General features: G+C 42.7%; 1 protein-coding gene across 2 annotated transcripts; it reads left to right on the forward strand.

Annotated features, from left to right (window-relative positions):
* Positions 1-535: 535 nt before the first annotated feature.
* LOC117363998 (cyclin-dependent kinase inhibitor 1B-like) lies at positions 536-13,426 on the forward strand. Of its 2 annotated transcripts, none has more exons than XM_033952685.1 (3): positions 536-731; positions 1,873-2,181; positions 12,334-13,401. In XM_033952685.1, the coding sequence occupies exons 1-3, from the start codon at positions 673-675 to the stop codon at positions 12,347-12,349; spliced, it is 384 nt and encodes a 127-aa protein (XP_033808576.1). In that variant the 5' UTR covers positions 536-672; the 3' UTR covers positions 12,350-13,401. The 2 variants fall into 2 exon arrangements, with proteins under 2 accessions (XP_033808576.1, XP_033808575.1); XM_033952684.1 differs by lacking the exon at positions 536-731 and adding an exon at positions 807-1,034 and having other exon boundaries at positions 12,334-13,426.
* The last annotated feature ends 8,948 nt before the right edge of the window (positions 13,427-22,374 follow it).

Here is a 22,374-nt window from a genome sequence, read left to right on the forward strand (position 1 = left end):
TCGCTGTTCCACAATCAGCCAAAAGCAACTCGCACAGTCTTAGCAACTGTGTTTAGTGCATGGAGTCCTCTGTTGCCTGTCCCAGCATAGGCAGATGCAGCCCTGAGTTGCCTTAAGGATAATTACTTTATCCCACAGCAATTAGTGTTTAGCATTCCCAAAATATTGTTCCATTAAATGTTTTAGCGGCTTGACGTCAAGGTGAGTGCATCAATGGATACTCATAAAAACGAAAACGCAGGTGCTTGCCTTCCACTATCTTTACTCCTACCTTCAAAATAAGTTCCAGACTCCCATTAGTTGATTGACTGTCTTAGGTTCAGTTCCATCTAAGCAGCTTCCCAACTGTGGGTTTATTAGGAAAATGCTACAGCAGTTGAAATCTAGCAAATGGGAACTTGGAAAGGGAAAAGGTCTAGCAAAGAGTTTAATTTCCAAAGGGGTAGGCTGGGGAATGTAATAAAGCCAATATTTAGGAGTACTAATGTATGATTGGGCGCTGCGGGGGGAAGGGAAGGGAAGGGAGGGGTAGCATTGGCATTTGTAACTGAAATGTTAATGACTTCGCGCTAGTCTCTGGCGGGGAAATCAACCGCGAAAAGGAGGCGAAGACTTAAGGCAGCACCTGAGCACGGAGGCTCATTGCTTGGCGAGAAGGGGGGGGAAGAGGACATGGGCTCGGACGGTCAGGAACACTGCAGCTGCCTCTGCGACAAGCCTTGCCGCACCAGGTAAGAATGATCCAGAAGCAGGTCCCGCCTTTCTCTCAATCGATGAGGAGAGCGCGAATTGCTCCAGAAGCTATGCAGAGTATTCGATAACGCTCAAATGCAATGTATTCATTATATTCCCCCCGTGTTCAAAGTTTCTGAACTAGATTACGAACAAAACAAAAAAAAAAAAACTCCAAACCTATAAGTACTTCGAACTCCCGAATCCGTTGCGAAGTCTGGACCGATGATCTTGCGTAACACCTTTGATCCTGTAGGAGGCGCACTCGTGGAGTTTCTCAGCCCTAGAAGCCCCGGATGTAGGTGTGTGAAACGCACAGCCCTCGGGCGTCTGTATGTTAATGAAAGCAGAAAAGGGGACATGTGAATTATTTGTTTCTGGTGGAGTTCGGTGTGCCGTGTGTATGAAATGGAAAAAACATTGGCGAGTAAGAGAGGTTATTATAAGAAATTTAAAGATGTGTGGGGACCATTAATTGATTACTATAATAAATAATTGTATTTATCCCCCTTTAGTATGTATAGGGTGGGAGGGTCTTATGACATTGTGATGGGTAATTACAAAAATATTTGAAAAGGGAGGGACGTTGTCATTGTCGATATTATTGATTTAATTAAGTTATTTTCTTTTTCTGAGATGTGCCTCTTTTTCCTAATCCTCTCCCCAGCTTTAATTGAGGACTTTATAGAGAAAGTTGCTATGAATATATTTGCTTTTTGAATTTCAATGGGAAATAATATTTAGTGGTTTGTTTTGTAATTAGCAATATGCTTTCTATTTCTTAATGCATTTTTATGTTGTAGGTTTATTTAAAATTGCATAAATAAATAATAAAAAAAAAGAAAAGGGAGGGAGGGGTGGTAAGTTATGGTATAAGAGGACTGTAGAGTTTCAAGTGAAAAATGTATAGTATGACTTGATTTATTGTACACTTGTTTGCATAATGTAAAAAGGAATAAAGATATAAAAAAAAGAAAAGGGGGCATGAAACGGGGGAAACTTGGCAAAACGGGAGAGATCGGCCTGGGTGCTCGTTTTTATGTCTCCCAGTGATTTTTTTTATTAAAGTATCTGTGATGTATGTTCTAAGGGTAAAAGGCGACTGTTCACACCTAACTGCCATTTGCTTTCATCTCGCAGGGGGGCGCTGGGGCCGCCAATGTCCGCGCGCAGAAATCTCTTCGGCCCAGTGGACCACGAGCAGCTCCAACGGGATTTTCAGCAGCAGCTGCGCGGCAGCCTGGAGGCGGCTCGGCGCAAGTGGAGCTTTGACTTCGCCAGGGACTTGCCTTCGGAAGGGGCGCTAGAGTGGGAGCCGTTGGGGTGCCAGGAGGTGCCTGCATTTTACAGGAGCCAGGCGCTAGGACCCGGACCTGCGCAATGCGTCCCAGTGGCTGCGTGCGAGAAGGGCAGATCCGTGCGGAAGAGGAGAGCGCTATCTGGTGTTGGGTTCGTGCCGCCTTCTGCTTTTTTTCAGTGCTTTCTTTGAGCAATCCGTAGTAGGCATCCGAAAAAAAAAAAAGAATGATAATTTGTTCACTTTTTAAAATGTAGATCAATGCACCCGATTAACCATTTCATTTTTGACAGTTGTGTACAGGGTTAATGTATCCCACATTTAAGGGTACTTCAAACTAGGTGGAGAAGGACAGATTCTTCAGAAGGTGGAGAGGGACAGATTCTTCAGACTAGCGGGGACAACAAAAACAAGAGGTCATTCAGAAAAACTGAAAGGGGACAGATTCAAAACGAATGCAAGGAAGTTTTTCTTCACTCAGAGGGTGGTGGACACCTGGAACACGCTTCCAAATGAGGTGATAGGACAGAGTACAATACTGGGTTTCAAAAAGGGACTGGATGACTTCCTGGAAGCGAAGGGGATTGAAGGGTATAGATAGAAGGTTACTCTACAGGACAGAAGCGAAAAGTGTATGAGAGTTTTAGGGTAGGAGTACTATCAGGTCCTGGATCTGAGGGGCCGCCGCTTGAGCGGACTGCCGGGCACGATGGACCTCCGGTCTGACCTGACAGAGGCAATTCTTATGTTCTTAGATTTCAGAATATAGGGTTATGGGTCCATAAAAAGGAGGACAGATTGAGACATCCGGGGTTTACTTCCACAATGGAAGTAAAAATCCAGATGCTTCAATCTAACCTCCTTTTTCTGGAACCACTTCCAATATCACAGCTCTGGCTTTTATCCTAAATTAAATTAAACTCTAAACATAAATATATAATTTAATAAGTAAAGTGCTCAGACCCTTAAACCAAACTGTTGAGTAATAACACCAAACTGTGGTTGCCAATGGGACCATCATCGCCTTTACTGTCCCATCACCACTCACTGGTACCCACACCAACACTATTAAATGAAAGTTTAAACATAAATAAGAGAAATCACTTATCTTTTAGGTTGGTTGGTTGGTTGGTGGCTTATTGATTTTACTGTTGGCGACCATAGATCTCTGCATATAATAGTAGCATAGTAGATGACGGCAGATAAAAACCCGAATGGTTCATCCAGTCTGCCCAACCTGATTCAATTTAAATTTTTTCTTCTTAGCTATTTCTAGGCAAGAATCCAAAGCTTTACCCTGTACTGTGCTTGGGTTCCAACTGCCGAAATCTCTAAGACTTACTCCAGCCTATCTACACCCTCCCAGCCATTGAAGCCCTCCCCAGCCCATCCTCCACCAAACGGCCATACACAGACACAGACCGTGCAAGTCTGCCCAGTAACTGGCCTAGTTCAATATTTAATATTATTTTCTGATTCTAAATCCTCTGTGTTCATCCCACGCTTCTTTGAACTCAGTCACAGTTTTACTCTCCACCACCTCTCTCGGGAGCGCATTCCAGGCATCCACTATTTGTGCTCTAATTAAAATAATTAGTTGCCAGTTGCCATTTGTAGAACCCTGACTCGAGTTTCGCACTCTTGCTCAGGAGGGGGGTCACTGTTGATTGAAATAAAAAAAAATACAAAAACGAAGGGCTCCTTTTACAAAGCTGCTCTCGCGGTTTTAAGTGCGCGCTAAAATGCCACATGCGCTAGACGCTAATGCCAGCATTGCGCTGACATTCGTTCTAACCACGTAGCGCGGGTTTAGTGTGCACTAAAAACACTATCGCAGCTTTGTAAAAGGAGCCCTAAGTATGTGACTATAACAGTGGTATCTTCAAATACTAATACATTTTATTAAATTACTTAAATAACCAACGTACTACTGGAGCCTTTTTCTGGAGCCATAAGGGAACCCTAATGAATATCAATTTATCCCTTTTATAGGAACCCTTTTTGCTAAAGCCACAGCAAAAAGTAGCCTGTGTCCCCCCTCATACTGGCATAGTGAGGGTAGCAGATGCCCAGGGCGTGGCACCCTCCTCTCCACCCCCACACCACACTCGCGCCCTCTCTTCCCACCCCAATATCTTTTTAAATCTTTGCCAGTGCCAGCAGCTTCTCCAGCCTTTTGCTCACACTGGCTTTCCCTCCAACATCACTTCCTGGCCCCACGACCCTGAAGTGATTTCAGAAGGAGCCAAGCTGGCATGAGCAGCAGGCTAGAGTAGTTGCACTGGCAAATATTTTAAAGGGAAGGAAGGGCATGGCATGGGGGGGGGGCAAAGAGGTGCCGGTGCCCCCACCAAGATGGCACCTGGGGCAGACTGCCCCCCCCTTACTATGCCACTGCCCTCATGTAAGTCTTTCCCATGCACTAAGGCCATTTGTGCAGTGGCCGGACAATGGCAAGTTTTTCTTATTTGGCCACCAGCTAATTTTGCCATTGGTACCCGGCCATTATAAAAACTTACCACATAAGCCCATACTGTCACCTATTTTGTAGGCTGTAAAGACCCCTGCACTAATGGGCCTGTGGCAATGCCTCGCATGCTGATTAAGGCTGTCATGCCCCCGCTGAGGAAAATCAAAATATTTTTAGTGCACAAAAAGCTTTTTTAATCGTGGTAAGGCTTTATAATGTGTAGTAAGTGCACACTAGTGCTTACCGCACACAGTTTAAAAGAACCTGAGTCTATTTCCACTTTTAACACAAATTCTAGATCACTTCCCCCTTTTATGAAGCCGCATAAGCATTTTTTTTTTTTTAAATATCAGCTGCAGCGGTAAAAGCCCCGACGCTCATAGAATACCTATGAGTGTCAGAACTTTTACCACCACAGCTAGCGATAATAACAATAAATGCATTAATACATCGCAATACCTCACAGCTTGATCCAGTTTACAATAATAAATAAAACTGTACAACACAGCGAATTTGCATCACAAAATCAAAACATTTTGTTCAAGTTAAAAAGAGAAAGGCTTTGGCCAGTGCCTCACCTGGCTCATGCCTTAAGGCAGCTCTGCCAGTTGAAGACATCAGGAACCACTGCCCCCATCTGAAAAGCATGGCAGCAGGGCTAGCTTAACCTATGAACTAGGTGAGGCTCTGGCCCAGGGCACCAGTAATAAAGGACACCAAATGCTGGAGCCGTTGACTCACCGGCCCTGTAGGTTAAGCCAAGGTTACTTACTTTTCGCTGCCCATGAAAGGTCCACGGCCTTGCATCTCCTTTTCTCCCTCTTAATAAGAAATTTTTCTTCAAAAGAGCAATAGCGGCGATTCCTATTTGCTGCCCGCAACTGACCCCAACACCTTCCATCTGCTGCGTTCCACCTCTCTCTGACACAACTTCCTATTTCCACCTGGGCAAGATGCAGCGAACGGAAGGTGTCGGGGGTCAGGCACAGGCATTGCTACCACTGCTCTTTTGAAGAAAAATTTCTTGTCATGAGATGGAGATGCAAGGCTGTGAACCTTCCTCCCATGCCAGCTGTTAGGTATGTGTCGTGGGTGGGGGTGCTAAGGGAAGACTGGACAATGGGGGAGAAACTTGTTGGACATAGGGAGGAGCAAGAGAGGGAGAAATGTTGAGCATGGCAGTAGAAGGAGAGATGCTGTAAGGGGGGGAGGAAAGATGTTAGACCTAGGATGCAAGGCAGAGGAAAAGAGAGAGAGAGGGTGTGGACAATGGGAGAGAGGGAGAGGTGCTGCATATAGCTGTGGAGGGGACAGGGGAAAAGATGGTGAACCCAGGATGAGAGAGATGGTGGTCAATGGAAGAGATGCATAGGAGGGGAAAGGTAAAAAGAAAATGTTGGACCCAGAGAAAAGAGAGAGAAATTCTGGATCATGGAAGAAGGGAGGTAGGAGGGAAGAGAAAATGAACAGGAAGAAGCTGGGGGAATGGAGTGAAAGGAACAGTGAGATAGGAGACTATCAGGGAGGGGAGAAAGAGGAAGCACAAGGGTGGAGGGAGAAGATGCTGGGAACGGTGGAATGAGGTGGGGGAGTGAAAGATTGGGAAATAAGAGAAGCAGAATGGGAGGGCCTGAGTAAGAGAAAGAGATGGAAAGCAGTAAAAAAAGAAAGAAAGAAAACCGGCCTATCCAGTTTACTGGCTATCCAGTGAATACAGGAGAGGTTTGCAAGCATTATGCAAACATTTTATGTACATTCACAATGGATATCCTAAAAACCAGAATGCCAGGGTATGTTAGCCAATGACTGTGGGACCGATGCAGAAAGCAGAAGGCAGCCTGGTTATCTCCCATGGTTGGCAGTGATCCCAGATAATTAATACTGGGGCTATATTCACCCACCTGCATTGAAATTCTGGGTTAAATTTTGGTGCTGTGGACTTTGCCAGCTAAGCTAATATTCATTGGCTGCCAAAGGTAGGCCTGCTTTTAATGTGGATCTATCTGGCCTGCGCCTTAGCTAGTGAGTCACTGAAAATCGGTTGTGTTGCAAAACATAGCCAGTCACTGCCAGTCACCGGCCAATCTAAGGCAGGCAGGGGAAATGGGAGGTGGGGGTGTGGCAGGGGACACAAAAACAAAAATTGTTCCAGGGTGACACAACCTCATCAGCTGTCCCCGAGTGGCAGCATGCCGAGCTGCTGACATTGGTACCTTGGGCATGCTCATGTGTAAGTATTAAGCATGATTGCAGTGCCAGCCTCAGCAGCCCATAATGCTGCTGCTGACTGCTATACTTATCTGAATGGGGGCAGCAGACTCTGTATATCTTCAGCTAGTGGGACTTAGGAATTTCCACTTGCTAAGGTATGGCCCAAAAATTAGGATCTCGGTTTATATTGGAGCCACCACATGATCACTGGGGATACTGTCTTCCTTTAATCCCCAATGACCAACAGCGCTGTAGTCACACACACACACACACTGCTGCCGCCTCCCCCCCCCAGCAATGGCCACTGGCACCACTATCCTCCCATGACCTGTTACTTTGCCCTCCATACACTCTCCGTGCCCTGCCAACATCACACTTACCCGTTCGGTGTTGAACAGAAGCTGTTGTGCCAGTGCTGTATGCTGATTCAGCATAGCATCTGAGCATGCTCAAGGCCTGCCAGCTCCTGCCCCCTCTGAGGTTCTCAGAGAAGGATGGAACCGGCAGACCTTGAGCATGCACAGAAGCTCAAAGCCCTGCACTGAAGCAGCATACAGCATTGGCGGCGGCAGATTTTCTTTGACACCAAATGGGTAAGTGTCGATGCCGGTGAGGCAAGAGAGCATACATGGAGGGCAAATGCATGAGTCATCCTGGAAGAAGGGCAAGTTTGTAAAGGGATCCTTTTTATTAAAAGTTCGCTAACTGATTTAGCTAATTGCTAAGATGCTCATAGGATGTCTTAGCATTTAACGCGCATTAAATCAGTGCACCTTAACAAAAGGATCCCAAAGTGCAAAAGATTAGGGGATATCTTGTGTGCAGTGATTCTAGTAACGTAACAACAGCACAAGAGTGAAATGAAAGACAGTAGAAAGTAGACGAGGCTTGTGTTGAACATGATTCTACCTCTGTTTCACCAAATTGTGCAAGTGATTTTTGGTTCATGTTAAATCTAGTCTGGATTCTACTCCACAGGGGGCAGCAGAGAGTTATATACATACTGATATAGTACATGTTCATTAATGTGTGTATAACTTCCGAAAGCAAAATCATTGTCATTTAGTGGAGGAATTAAAATAAATCAAGTTTCAAGTTTAATACAGATTTGATTAATCGCTTCATCTAAATTCGGAGCGATGTACATAATGATAAAATTACAATATAAAAATAAAATCATAAAAGATAATACAAACAAGGGTAATGACAAATTTGACAAAACTAGGAACAAGAGGAAAATGTAGGGAAGAAGTTACAATTTAAATAAAAGATAAATAAACATATAGGGAAGGCACATAAGGGGAGGGTAAAGATAATAATTTTAATAAGATAAAATTTGAAAAGAAGATAAAAATTGAAAGTGAGACTTGAAAGAATAACTTTGAAATAATCTCATGATTGTTAAAAGATCACTTAGAGGCTAGTTAGTTTATGAAGGCGTTATTAAAAAGGAAAGTTTTTAGTTTACTTTTAAATTTATCTAAATTAATTTCTTCCCTTAGATAGCTCGGTAGAGAATTCCAAGTCTGGGGTGCAGTGACTGAAAAAATAAATCTCAATATATAAAAAGGAATTCTTGGAAAGAGCAGGTTTAATTTCCCTGAGTTATTGTATTTGCTTTTTGAACACTGTGGTTATAGAAATTAAGGCTTTGTTGTCTACATAAAGCTCCTTCTACAAAACTAGAAAATCTTATTAGTAAAGGCCTGGTGCTTTGTTAAAATATTTTGACACTGTTAACTTAGAAACTTATATTTTCAGAAAATATAGGTTCCCTTTCATGAAGCTGCGTTAGGTCGTTTTATCAATGGCTATGGCGGTATTAACTTCGACACTCGTAGGAATTCTCTTGAGTGTCGGAGCTTATACTGCCACAGCCGGTGATAAAAAAAAAGCCTAACGTGGCTTCATAAAAGGAGGAGGGGATAGTTTATTCTTCCTCAAAATATAATCATAATTAGGAATTCTAAAATTATAAATGTTACCGGTTTTCTTTTTTGTCCTACCCTCTTGAGTCCTCCTGAGCACAACTGTATTTTATACAGATTTTTACATTTGTGTCCAACAGCTAGAAGGATGGTTAATATATCTGGACACTTTTCTGAGTTTAAAAGCTCCAATTATCCTGCCTGTATGAGTGAGTTTGCCCCTTACATGTTTCCAGGGTAAATGGAAGCAAGAGACTGTGAAGACTGGGGGGGGGAAAGCACAGGAAGCCAGTGATAGTTATATAAAAGGGAAGTGGTAGGCCTTATGCTGTAGGAAAAAAAGATGCACAAGGTGGGAGATGGAAGAGAAATAAAGCCACCCTCCTCCATCCCTGGAAAAGCACTGGGGCAATGTGGCCGAGGTTGTACAGATGTCTAAGGTCTGTGTCCTGTATGTAGCAAGACAGATCAGGAATAAATATGCTTATTTTATACCATGTTCATTATATCCGAGTGCTTATTGTGTGTGTGGTTTTTTGGGGGGGGTTATTTTTTTTTTTTTTGGGGGGGGGGAACTTAACAAGTAAGATGAATAATTATTAGATGATGAGTATGAGACTGCTGGGCAGACTGGATTTATCTGCCATCATTTGCTGTGTTACTATATTCAAGTCAACCTTTTTTCTCCTTTTTTGAGGGGAAAAAATTTATATTCAAGTATATATGGTATTTTTTTTTTTTTTTTTTAAATTAAGTTTGGTGGGGGTAGGGAGAGAAGAAGACATGCATGCCCACCCATCATAACTGTTGGTCCATTCAAAAATTGCTTTCTGGCTATGCTGCTGAGAAGCCTTAATAATTTGCTTGTTCCTCTTGTATTTTCTTTTACAAGTTGTTCCAGGAAGAAATCGCCTACAGCATCCAGAAACTTGGTCTCCCTAGCGTAGCTGGAGATGCCTAGGTTCCAGTCTATCCCCGGATAGTTGAAGCCACCCATGATAATTGCATTGCCTCCCTTGCAGTTGCATTTAATCTCGTTAGTCATTTCTCCATCAATTTCTTCGGACTGCCCTGGGGGTTGGTAGTCGATGCCAATCTTCATTTCCAGTCCATTTGTTCCCAGAATTTTGACCCATAGAGACTCTAACTTATCCGTCAGTTGTGGTGTGTTCTCTCCAGTAGATTCAATTCCCTCTTTGACGTATATGGCAATGCCCCCACCTTTTTGAGCCACTCTGTCTCTGCGGTATAGTTTGTATCCCGGTAGTACAGTGTCCCAGACGTTTTCTTCAGTCCACCATGTTTCCGTGATGCCGATGACGTCAACGTTATCTTTTTGTGCCATAGCTTCTAATTCACCCATCTTATTCCTTAGGCTCCTTGCGTTCGTGTACATACACTTGAGTTTACGACCTGTTCCTTTCTTGCATTTTCTTCCCTCTTGTGTCCCTTTCAATCTGTCTTGCTTGTGATCCGGTGGGTCTTCCCCTATATCTTCCTGCACAGTATCCTCTGGTGAGTCTTCCCCTCTATCATCCTGCATGGTGTCCTCTGGGAATACCGGTTCCCGAACCATCGACTCTCTCTCTTGGTCGACTGTCGGCTTTCCCCTTCTTCCTAGTTTAAAAACTTCTCAACTTCCCTCTTGATGTTGCTTGCCAGAAGCCTCGTTCCGTCTCTGCTGAGGTGGAGTCTATCCTTCCTATATCGCTTGCTCTTCCCCCAGAACGTCATCCAGTTGCGCATGAAGTGGAATCCTTCTTCCTCACACCAGCGCCGCATCCACGCGTTGACTGCTTGCAGCTCTATCTGCCTCTTCTCGTCGGCCCTGGGTACCGGCAGGATCTCCGAGGATGCTATCCTCTGTGTTCTGGTCTTCAGCTTCCTTCCTAGCATCCGGAACTGGTCCTTCAGTACTTCCCTGTTGTAGTTCCTGCTGCTCACGTTGTTCGTCCCCACATGATCACCACCACCGTATCTTCTTTTTCCACACTGTTGATGATCCTGTCGATGTAGCTCACTATGTCTTCTACCTTGACTCCCGGTAGGCAGGTCACCAGCCGATCCAACCTTCCTCCTGCTATGTGTACAGTCGACTGGTCTGATGATGGGAGTCCCCTACGACGATTGCTGTCCTTTCTATCTTCTCTTGATTCTCTAGCCGCAGGTCCGTGTCCCTGGTGTATGTCCATCTCTCCAGCCTTAGATCTGTGTCCTTCGTTCCCATCCATTTTCTCTCATGCTGGCATTGGCTTGCACCAGACTCATCTCTTGTGGGTTCCCTCCGCTGTTTCCAGATCTCGCTGCTGTGTCACCCATGTCTTCCTGGTGGTTGTCCGTTGGGTCCACACTCTCTGTAGGTGTATCTCGACAGTTCCACTGTTGCTGGTGATTTTCTACAGCCTCCCTGTAAGTCTAGGTTGGCCCACATCCTGCCCTACCCACTACTCCAAAAATGCTCCTTTTTGCTCTGGGCACACAGAGGCAGTCAAAAGGCCTAATCTGGTTTTATATACAGCTAAACCCCTGTTTTGACCGATTGGACAACCTGTCTTTTTGAATGTCCAAATGCTGATATTGCTGTTCTGAAGTGCTCCTCCTAGCAGAGCCAGCATGAATAGTATTGTGCTACTGATGTTTGGCTTGCATATCTATGCTGTTTAAGCAAAATTTCAGTCATAACACTGAGGTGTGTATCCAGTCACCTATGCTGTCACTGAGATTTTAAGCAGCGAGTCTGTGTTCAGTAGTTTTTGGGGCAAATTGGATGAATAAATGATATAAGTCCAGTTTTTTTGAAATTCAGCTTCATGCTAGGAATATTTCACATGATGTTTACATAATTTTGCACAGTCCTTGTGTTAAGTCAGTGTCTCTCAAACTTTCTCGAGCTGAGGGCGTACTAAAGGTAGTGGCCACGGCTTGAGGCACCCAGAAATACGTAGCCATCATCGTGATAACTTAACACATATGCCTGACATCATCACATCGATGATGGGCCCTGAGACGCCAGTAGGGGGTGCAAGCAGGGAAGAGGGCCGGAGAGGAGAGGCACTGGCGCCAGCTGATTGCCTAAAGCAGTGTTTCTCAACTACTTCAAGCTAAGTACCCCCTAAGTCTATCAAATATCAACTGAGTACCCCAACCACAGACCTCCCTAGGCCCATCCAAGCTCTGCCCCAGATTCCATCCCCTTTACTAATTGTAATGCAAATTTTTCCATTCATTTTTCATATATACACAATATGCACAGCAGATATCAATTGTCAAAACTGACCCATTTCAATCACTATTGAAAATAAAATCATTTTACCTACCAGCGATCCTCTGCAGGCTGCTGTAATTAGCTTTAAAGGTGAGACTGGGAGGCCAGGGGGGGAAGCCGGAGGATGCTAGAGAGAAGGGGGAAACATGCAGGCCTTCGGCAAATCGGGCAGCGCTGGCGCTGTTCCGTGTAGGGAAGTCAGCTGGCAGGTGCCTCTCTTCCTCCTCGGTGTGCCGCGGCACACTTAGAATCTCAAGAGGCACACAGTTTGAGATACACTGTGTTAGGTAATGCATTGAAGCTTTTATAATACATCATCCTTTACCTATAGAATTGCAATTCTGTGTATAGCTTCATGTTTATGAAAATCCCCAAGCCCATACTGGCAAAGATATCGTTTACTATTTCATTCTCTATCCTTGACTTACAGAGGACTGCTCCATTAAGAAGAGATTCTTGACAGTGGAATGAATTAAGCAAGATTTATGAAGGAGGAATTAAATCACTAACTTACAGGAGAAAACAATTCCATTAAGACAATGAAATCACTGTGGAATCTTTGGACAGTCTTTGAACATCAAGAAATGTGGGTCAACATGCCGACAAGAGAGCCAAAGTCCTTCATCCAATATATATTTTTTTTCTTACTTTCTTATGCTGGCAAGCATATCTGAGAACCTTTTTAGGGTCTAGGACAAAGCATATCTTTCAAAGAGAACTACGCAGAGAAATCTTGTCACATGATGTTGGAAAAATGTTGGTTAAAACTTTTGCTGGTCTGAATGCATGCAGCTTTTGGAAGGTTAGGAGGTTGTTTTTAGAGGTTGGGTTTTGTTTTTGTTTTTGTTTTTTTTTGGGGGGGAGGGTAATTTTCATCTATCTGCTTGAAACACAAAAGCTTGCCATGTGTGGTTAACATCCCACAGAAGTTGTGATAGTGCTGGTGTGTTCCAGAACAGGAAACTTTGAAAGCTGTGTGCTAATGTTTAAAAATTTATTAATAAACCTATAAAAATGATGACTGTACTCTTTTCCTGCCTAGGTACCCACCATCTTTTACATACCATGGTTTAGAATTCAGCAACTGTTGGCAAGCCCACAGTAAGTAATAAGTGGGCGCAGAACGGTCTTCAGCCTGGCTGTTCTTAAGTTTGTGTTTTCAGGGACTAACATACGCATAAGTGTAATGAAAAGTATCACAACCTTCAACAAAGCCTTTTCTCTAGGACAATATAGCTACTGAATCTCAGCACAACGAGGACAATTCTTTAAAGGGACATAAACCTAAGCGGTTCACAAAATACATACATAGTTTTCAAAAGGACAATACAAAATCAGATGGTTTATATTTATCTAAAAATTCTCAAGTATAAAACTAGCCTTAGACTGTAGAATGCTAATATAATCAGGTCTGTATACGCATAAGTGTTACAACCACTTACGGTAGCAATGCTCAGGATGCATGCCTTAAGCTGACCCTGTTTGTGCCCTGCCCCTTTGACTGTCCACGTACAAAGTACATGCTACTGAAGATATTGGCACGTGCTGGACAGAACCAGCAATCCAAGTATGCAAGACCTATTTTATAAACATTGCACACATGGGTGGTACATAAAGTCGTGCCAAATATTTCTCTCCTAGAAATAGTGAATACATGGCAGAAATTCTTTTTTGACCTGAGCCATTCCCATCTACAGCCCCTTCACCCTCTCTCTATGAAGTAGCCAGGGTATCTTTATACAGTTTGTAAGTGATTGTCAAACTGTGCCGCATGATTGCATGCGAGGACTCATTTTGGGGCAGGTGAGGTAAGGATGTGCCCTTCTGAATGTTGCCAGCTCATATGTACTCTGTTTTATTAGTCCTCGGTCTACCCTTTCCCAGTCCCAATACTACCCTGCTCTGAGTATATGCTGGTGATGTCTGACAATCAAGTCCATATGAGCCAATTGTTTGGATGGCTTCAGATTCAGACATATCTATTTCCCTTACATATCCTATCTAGCGTTCTCCTCCCAGTTCTGCCCCTCTGTTGCAAACTTACCTCTCTGGCCACTGATGCTTGCCTGTTAAATCAGATCCTCAGCCTCTCCTAGTCCCTACCTCAGTCTAGCATAATCCCTCCTAAGGACGGGCACAGGAAACACTTTGTGTTCCCTTGGCAGGAACAGTCTGACCAGGAGGAGGGTGGCAGCAACTCCGTGCCTTCAATTAAAATGATAGGAACTAGAAGACACGACATGTTCTCAGTTATGGCCCCACAATCATGGAATCTTTTACCACAATACATTAGAGAACTTAAAGACCTAACACTGTTTAAAAAAACGTTAAAAACCTTTCTCTTTAAAGATGCGTATGGATCTTAGGACAGTGAAAAAATCGATTATTTTTTAACCGTTACCCGGTTTTTTTTTTTTCTTGTTTTTTTTGTTTTTTTTTTTAAACAGTTATTATAACCCCCCTTTTTTTGTTCTTCCCTTTTATGTTTTCTCTTCTATCAAAAATTGTAACTATTCCCCCTCCTAACCACACATGTCTTGTATGTCTTACCCACAAAATTATTTTAAACTTATGTCTACACTCAGTTTGTTAAGTGTGTTAAATTTTAACTAACAACAAATTTGTTTTTATGTCAACATTAACATTGCACTTGTTTAATTTATTAATATATGTTATTATTATTGTACATCGCCTAGTAATTTAAATAGGCGATTCATCAAGAATAAATGAACTTGAACTTGAAGTTAGGGAAGTGAATAATTGTGCCCATTTTGTGAGCATTTTGTATTTGTGACATCGATACATATATTACATATATGCATGAACATGTGTGACAGCATGCATTGATCACTGTATGCCCCACCAATATAAGTACTTATATTTATTATAGTTTGAAGTAAATTTTCAAAAGGTTGCCAAAATGTATGTGCCGGGATGATGCGCGTTTAAGTGCGAATTCTACAACAGTAATTACATACACACACCTGCCAGTATAGAATACTGTATTTATGCACCTATCTTTAAGCACAATGGAGCAGGGGTGAGGAGATAGCACTCCTGCCCTCAATGAGGCTGCTGGACCACCAAGGGTGCAAGTAGGATGGGGGAGGGAAAGAGGGAACCTGATTTGGGAGAGGGGTAGAAGGGGGAACAATGGCTCTGGGACTCTTCTTTTGCTTAAAAAAAAAAAAAAGTTCTGTGGTCCCAGTCCAATATTCAGCCGGGACCCTATAAACTCTGAATGGTAGCTTCAAGGTTCTGACCATTTTCAAAACCATAAAATATCTATCTTGGGGGGTGGGAGGGGTTAATGACCATTTCTAGGCATGTTTGCCTTTAGTGAAACTATTTTTTCTGGCCATTTTTGAAAAACAAAATGTCCAAATGCAAAATGAGCCACTGGGATTAGGAGGGGGCCAGCATTTTCTGTAGACTGGCCAAACAGACATACCAGCAGAGCAGTGGGGCTTCCTAGCAGTTAACTTCATATAAAGGATTCCACGTACACATCTTGCCATAACCCCCTTACATTGCATGGGGAGCCTCCCAAAACCTACTGTACCACGTGTCTACCATCCTAATAGCCCTGGCTGCAGGTGTCACTTATACAGTATGTCAGTACAGAAGGGTTTTGGTGGGCACACACTTTCCATCAAAAGTGTACTAGTTAGAGTGTAATATGGGTCTGGATCCTCTTCTCCGTGGTCCATTGCACTGACTACCAGGTTACTCCAGATATCTTCTTGCTGTCATAGAGAGAGGTATGTACTGTTTCACATCTTTGGGGAGTTGTAGGGGGTCAATGACCACTGGGGGAATGTGGAGGAACAGGTTTAAAACAAATGCCAGAAAGTTCTTTTTCACTCAGAGGGTGGTGGACACATGGAACGGGCTTCCGGAGGCTGTGATAGGCCGGAGCACGTTACAAGGCTTCAAAGAAGGTTTGGATAGGTTCTTAGAGGATAAAGGAATTGAGGGGTACAGATAGGAGTAGCGGTAGGTTATAGGGATAGTCTGGGACCATTGCTCAGGCAATGGGCCTGATGGGCTGCCGCGGGAGTGGACCGCTGGGCGAGATGGACCTCTGGTCTGCCTCAGCGGAAGCAACTTCTTATGTTCTTAACCATGCCTATATGGTCAGTTTGGGTACCTTTTTAGCACTTACTTGTTTTTAAAGCAGGTCTAGCCTCAAATGTCTAAATGGTGCCTTGGACATTTTGTAAAATGTTTGATTATCGCATCAAGATGTCCAAGTCCTAAACCCGCCCTAATCCCACCAAAAATACACCTCCAACATGCCCCCATGAAATGTAGGTACACTGCAGAGCAACTGTATAGAAAAACATCTCTAGGAAGTAGGTTTCAAAAATGGCAATTTGTATGTTTTGGTGATTTCAAATGTCCAAGTGCCACTTTATGACGTCTTTTGGACATTTTTCTTTTTCAAAAATGAGCCTCCTAATGGATCTAGACTTTCAGAGAGCTATCGACAAAGTTGCTTATGAGAGACTCCTGAGAAAACTAAAATTATGGATAGGAGCCAATATTCTGTTATGCCTTAAGAATGGGTTATTGGATCTAAAACAGGGTAGGGTTAAAGGGCCATTTTTCTCAACAGAGGAGGTTGAATAGTGCAGTGCTGCAGCGATCTGTACCAAGGACAGGTGCTATTTAACAAATTTATAAATGATCTTGAAATTGGAGCAACAAGTAATGTGACTGAACAGTTTAGTGTTTGCAAATTTAAAGTTGTTAAAATGCATGCAGACTGAAAAGTTGCAGGAAGACAGACCTTAGGAAATTGGGAGACTGGGCATCCGAATGGCAGATGAAATATACAGTGGTGCCTCACACAACGAACTTAATTGGTTCCAGGAGCAAGTTTGTTATGCAAAAAGTTCGTTATGTGAAACGCGTTTTCCCATAACAATACATGTAAAAAAAAATAATTCGTTCTGTAGCATAAAATATGCTAAGATGACATAAAAAAAGATAAATTTTTTGTTATTATTTTTATTTAGATACATCTAAAAACACAATTGTTTTTTAAAACAACACACATTTTTTTAAATTTAAAGACAGACTAAGTAGAGTCTAATTTTACAGTGAGAGAGGGCAGAGTCTCAGCGGCAAAAACTGGGACTTAACTGTTCATTTTTTAAATGCCTGCATGGTTGAAAATGTTGTCCATTTCCTTGGGCAGATCATTCTGTCTATAATACTAGTTTATACTTATTACAAAATGGTCTTAATGGATAAGCTTTTTTTTTCCTGTTTCTTTCAATATGTAAACAGAATGCCAATGGTGGGAGAGAACAAAGCTGTTATTTTTCTAGCATCGGGGAAGCGGCGAGAGTAGCTCCGCCCCCCCCCCCCCAACGCATCAGCAGTAGGCGCCGGGCCCCTGCGAGCCGACGGTCCGCCACTGCACAGGGAGCCAGGCGGAGAGAGGGCAGTTAAGCGCAGTGCCTGCGCGGAAGGATGCAGCTCGGGCGACTTCGTTGTGTGAAACGAAGTTCGTTGTGGGAAGCAAGACATGAAGTTCGTTGTGCGCAGCGTTCGCTGTGCGAGGCGTTCGTTATGCGAGGCACCACTGTAATGTGGACAAATGCAAAGTGATACACGTTGGGAAGAATAAGCCAGATTATAGTTACTAGATGCTAGGGTCCACCTTAAGAGTCTGCACCTAAGAAAAAGATCTAGGTGTCATCATAGACAATATGCTGAAATCTTCCATACAATGTACAGCTGCAACCCTAAAAGCAAACGGAATGGTAGGAATTGTTAGAAAAGTAATGGTAAATAAGACTAATAATATCATAATGCCTCTGTATCACTCCATGGTGCATCCTTACCTTGAGTATTGCATTCAGTTCTGGTCATCTCATCTCAAAAAGATATAGCGGAATTAGAAAAGGCTCAAAGAAAAGTGACTAGAAGTCTAGAACGATAAAGAGGTCTCGTATGAAGAAAGACTAAAGGAGGTTAGGGCTCTTCAGTTTGGAAAAGAAGCAGCGGAGGGGAGACATGATTGAAGTCTACAAAATCCTGAGTGGAGCAGAACTGGTACAAATGAATCAACTTTTTACTCCTTCAAAAATTGCAAAGACTAGAGGACATTCAATGAAGCTACAGGGAAACACTTTTAAAACCAATCTATATATATAAAATCGGATGTATGTGTATGTATGTGCCGCGATCACGCAAAAACGGCTTGACGGTACACCACTGCAAATACTTGAAGGGTATTAACGTAGAACAAAATCTTTTCCAGAGAAAGGAAAATGGTAAAACCAGAGGACATAATTTGAGGTTGAGGGGTGGTAGATTCAGGGGCAATGTTAGGAAATTCTACTTTACGGAGAGGGTAGTGGATGCCTGGAATGCGCTCCCGAGAGAGGTGGTGGAGAGTAAAACTGTGACTGAGTTCAAAGAAGCGTGGGATGAACACAGAAGATTTAGAATCAGAAAATAATATAAAATATTGAACTAGGCCAGTTACTGGGCAGACTTGCACGGTCTGTGTCTATGTATGGCCGTTTGGTGGAGGATGGGCAGGGGAGGGCTTCAATGGCTGGGAGGGTGTAGATGGGCTGGAGTAAGTCTTAACAGAGATTTCGGCAGTTGGAACCCAAGCACAGTACCGGGTAAAGCTTTGGATTCTTGCCCAGAAATAGCTAAGAAGAAAAATTACAAAAAAAAAAAAATATATTTTAATTGAATTAGGTTGGGCAGACTGGATGGACCATTCAGGTCTTTATCTGCCGTCATCTACTATGTTACTATGACTCATGCACATATATATTACGTAGGTATTTAAACATATCTATCATATCTCCCCTCTCCCGCCTTTCCTCCAAAGTATACAGTTGAGATCTTTAAGTCTGTCCCCCCATACGCCTTATCATGAACACCACACACCATTTTAGTAGTCTTCCTCTGGACCTTTTTATATCTTTTTGAAGGTGCGGCCTCCAGAATTGTGCACAATATTCTAAATGAGGTCTTATACAGAGTCTCACCAGAGTCTTTTTCCTACTGGCCATACCTCTCCCTATGCAACCTAGCATCCTTCTAGCTTTCGCCATCACTTTTTCAGCCTGTTTGGCCACCTTAAGATCATCACATACAATCACACCCAAGTCCCGCTCTTCCGTCGTGCACATAAGTTCTTCACCCCTTAAACTGTACCGTTCCCTCAGGTTTTTGCAGCTCAAATGCGTTTCTTAGCATTAAATTTTAGCTGCCAAATTTCAGACCATTCTTCAAGCTTCGCCAGGTCTTTCTTCATGTTATTCACACCATCTGGTGTGTGTATTCTATTGCAGATTTTGATATCCGCAAAGAGGCAAATCTTACCCAACAACCCTCCAGCAATATCATTTATAAAAATGTTAAAAAGAACAGTTCCAAAAACAGAACCTTGAAGCACACCACTGGTAACATCCCTTTCCTCAGAGCGATCTCTACTGATCACTACCCTCTGTCGCCTTCACTCCACCAGTTCTTGACCCAGCCAGTCACTTTGGGACCCATCCCAAGGGCACTCAGTTTATTTATAAGACGTCTGTGTGGAACACTGTTAAAGGCTTTGCTAAAATCTAAATACACCACATCCTCTATCCAATTCTCTGGTCACCCAGTCAAAGAAATTGATCTGACAAGACCTATCTCTAGTGAATCCATCCACAGGATTCCAGAAACTTAACCATTCTCTGTTTTAAAGGTGTTTCCATTAATTTGCTTACCACAGAAGTCAGACTTACCGGCCTGTAATTCCCTACTTCTTCCTTACTTCCACTTTTGTGGAGAGGGACCACATCCGCCCTTCTCCAGTCCCGCAGTACCACTCCTGACTCTAGAGATTCGTTGAAAGGGTCAGTAAGCTTAAAAAATATTTGGACAAGTTCCTGGAGGAAATGTCAATAGTCTGCTATTGAGAGAGACATTGGGGAAGCCACTGCTTGCCCTAGGATTGGTAGCATGGAATGTTTCCAAGTTTTATTAAAAATTTGATTAATCGCCTAGCCCTAGACAAAGTTTCAAGGCAGTGTACAATAAAAAACAAGTTTAGATTTATGTATTTTTACAAAGATCAACACTTAAAGACTCACAATTGACTAGAGACTTACAGATACAATAGGATAAAAAAGGAAGAACTACAATGTAAAAATAGTAAAGTAACATAAACGGGAAAAACAAATGGAAGGGGAGTGTTAGAATCCATAGTTCAGCTAAAGAAAAAAAGGCTAAAAGTAGCAAATCATACGACATCCTAAAAAGGACTCAAACACTAAATGCATCTCTGAATAAAAAAGCTTTTAATTTAGATTTAAACCGATCCAGCGATGAGTCTTCTCTTAGATCCAAGGGAGCAACATTCCAAAGCAGTGACTGAAAAGATAGATGTACTGTATATATATATGGTTAAGTGAGGGAACGGAGAGAAGGTGATTTGAAGCTGAACGTAGCACTCTTGAAGGATTGTAGGGGGATCAAGAGGCTATTTATGTATTTGGGACAATTTACAGTACACGTTTTAAATGTTAAAAGAAGAATTTATATGTTAAAATAAATAATGTCCAGTTGGCAACCGGTGTGCTTTTTTCAGCAAGGGGTTAACATGATCGTATTTTTTTGAGTTGGTGATGATCTTTATTGAAGTGTTTTGGATGATTTGGAGGCGACGTAACTCTTTTTGTGTAAAGCCCTTGTAGAGAGCATTGCAGTAATCAAGACTGGAAATTACAAGTGAGTGGATTAGGATATTAATCACTGTAGAGTGTAGAATTTTTGACAGTGAACAGATCATTCTAAATCTATAGAAACATTTCTTAACAACTGCACTAATTTGTTTGTGGTACGAAAAGCTCGTGTCGAATATAACTCCCAGTAATTTTATTGATGTGAGTATTTTTAATGGGGTAGATTTGATTTGGATAGGGCAAGAAAGCTGAATTCCCTTTCTGCTTGCAAAAAGCATGGCTTTAGATTTCTCAACATTCAATGATAACATGTTCTCGCTCAACCAATTACTAATTAATTCCATTTTTGAATTGATCTCGTGTATTTCTGATGGATTTTCAGGGTCTAGAACATGAACTAATTAAATATCATTGGCATAGGTGTAAATTGAGAAACCAATTGATTGTCCTAATTTTAACTGAGGTACAAGAAAGATGTTAAATAACAGAGGGGAAAGAATTGACCCTTGAGTAATCCCAAAAGAATTTTGGAACTGCTTAGATGATGTTTTGTTAAACGTAACTTGACTAACAGTCAACAAGATAAGAGGTGAACCAATCCAAAATCTGCTCTGTTATGCCAATTGATTGTAGACATTGCAAAAGCAAGTTGTGATCGATCGTATTGCACGCTGCAGAAAGATCTAACGAAATTAGAAGAACCGACTTGTGATGGTCCAGGTGATACAGGATGGAAGTTTTCAAACCTATAAGGGAGTACTCGGTCAAGTGATGCTGTCTAAAACCAGTTTGGTTAGGGTGTAGTACCTTTGTGTGTTCTACAAATTCTGAAATCTGGTTGAAGACTATCTTCTCTGTGAGTTTGGCCAGAAATTGAATATTGGATATTGGACGATAATTGGTTATATCTGATGAGCTCAATGTGAAATCCTTGATAATTGGGTAAACCGTGGTTTCCTTCCAAGCTTTAGGTACTATAGCCATGGACAAACAGGCTTTAACCAGATCATGAATGTGTAATTGCCGAAGATAGAAAAAAATCATTTTTGAATCAGAGGGGGTATTGTATCAGATGGAGAACCTTTGAGATTCATAGACATTATTGCACGTTGGATCTCAGCTAGTAAAGGAATTGAAAAACGCGAGCATGTGGAAAAAGGAAGGTTCGCAATCTCTTCATTGTTGATAAAACTTTTACTAGTAGTTTGTTGAGGAAGAGTTGATCTTATTTTTTAATGTTTCCAGTGAAGTAATCAGCTAATTCTTGGGCTGATGGAGTGTTGTTTTTTGAAATGTAAGGTTTTTTTCCTTATCCGCAGATAGAAATTTGATAATCTAATATAATAAAATGCTAGGCCACGCATGCGCACTCAAAAGTCGTGTTCCCTGATCCGTTGTGGAAACACGAGTGCGCATGCGCGCGTTTTACATCACCATCTGCTCTTCACCTCGCACCAGTGCACCTCCAGTCACGTACTGAGGAGCTCGCAGTCAGTCTTCCCAACCGCAGCAAGCCGCCGATCGCCTCCAGAAGCCCGCTCCGCTCCTCCAACAGCGCAAGGCCCCGAGCCCGAGTCGGCGACAAAACAACCAAAAATAACACTTCCGGGGCAGGCAGATAGCGCGGTAAGGGTGAGCCGCACCTGCGTCGGAGAAGGCTTCCGACGCAGGCGGCGGTCGTGAGAGGAGCCGCTGGGAGACGGACAGAACGCGGGAAGGGGATAGGGCAGCAAAACACTACGCCGCTAAGTTTTTAAAGCACTGAA

Source organism: Geotrypetes seraphini, chromosome 7 (assembly GCF_902459505.1).
Source record: "Geotrypetes seraphini chromosome 7, aGeoSer1.1, whole genome shotgun sequence".
Classification (NCBI taxonomy): domain Eukaryota; kingdom Metazoa; phylum Chordata; class Amphibia; order Gymnophiona; family Dermophiidae; genus Geotrypetes; species Geotrypetes seraphini.

Excerpts from the sequence above, each read along its gene's own strand:
- LOC117363998 (XM_033952684.1), top strand. The coding sequence starts at position 958 with ATGATCTTGCGTAACACCTTTGATCCTGTAGGAGGCGCACTCGTGGAG. Across the intron at positions 1,035-1,872 it reads CCTAGAAGCCCCGGATGTAG|GGGGGCGCTGGGGCCGCCAA; the intron begins GTGTGTGAAACG and ends TTCATCTCGCAG.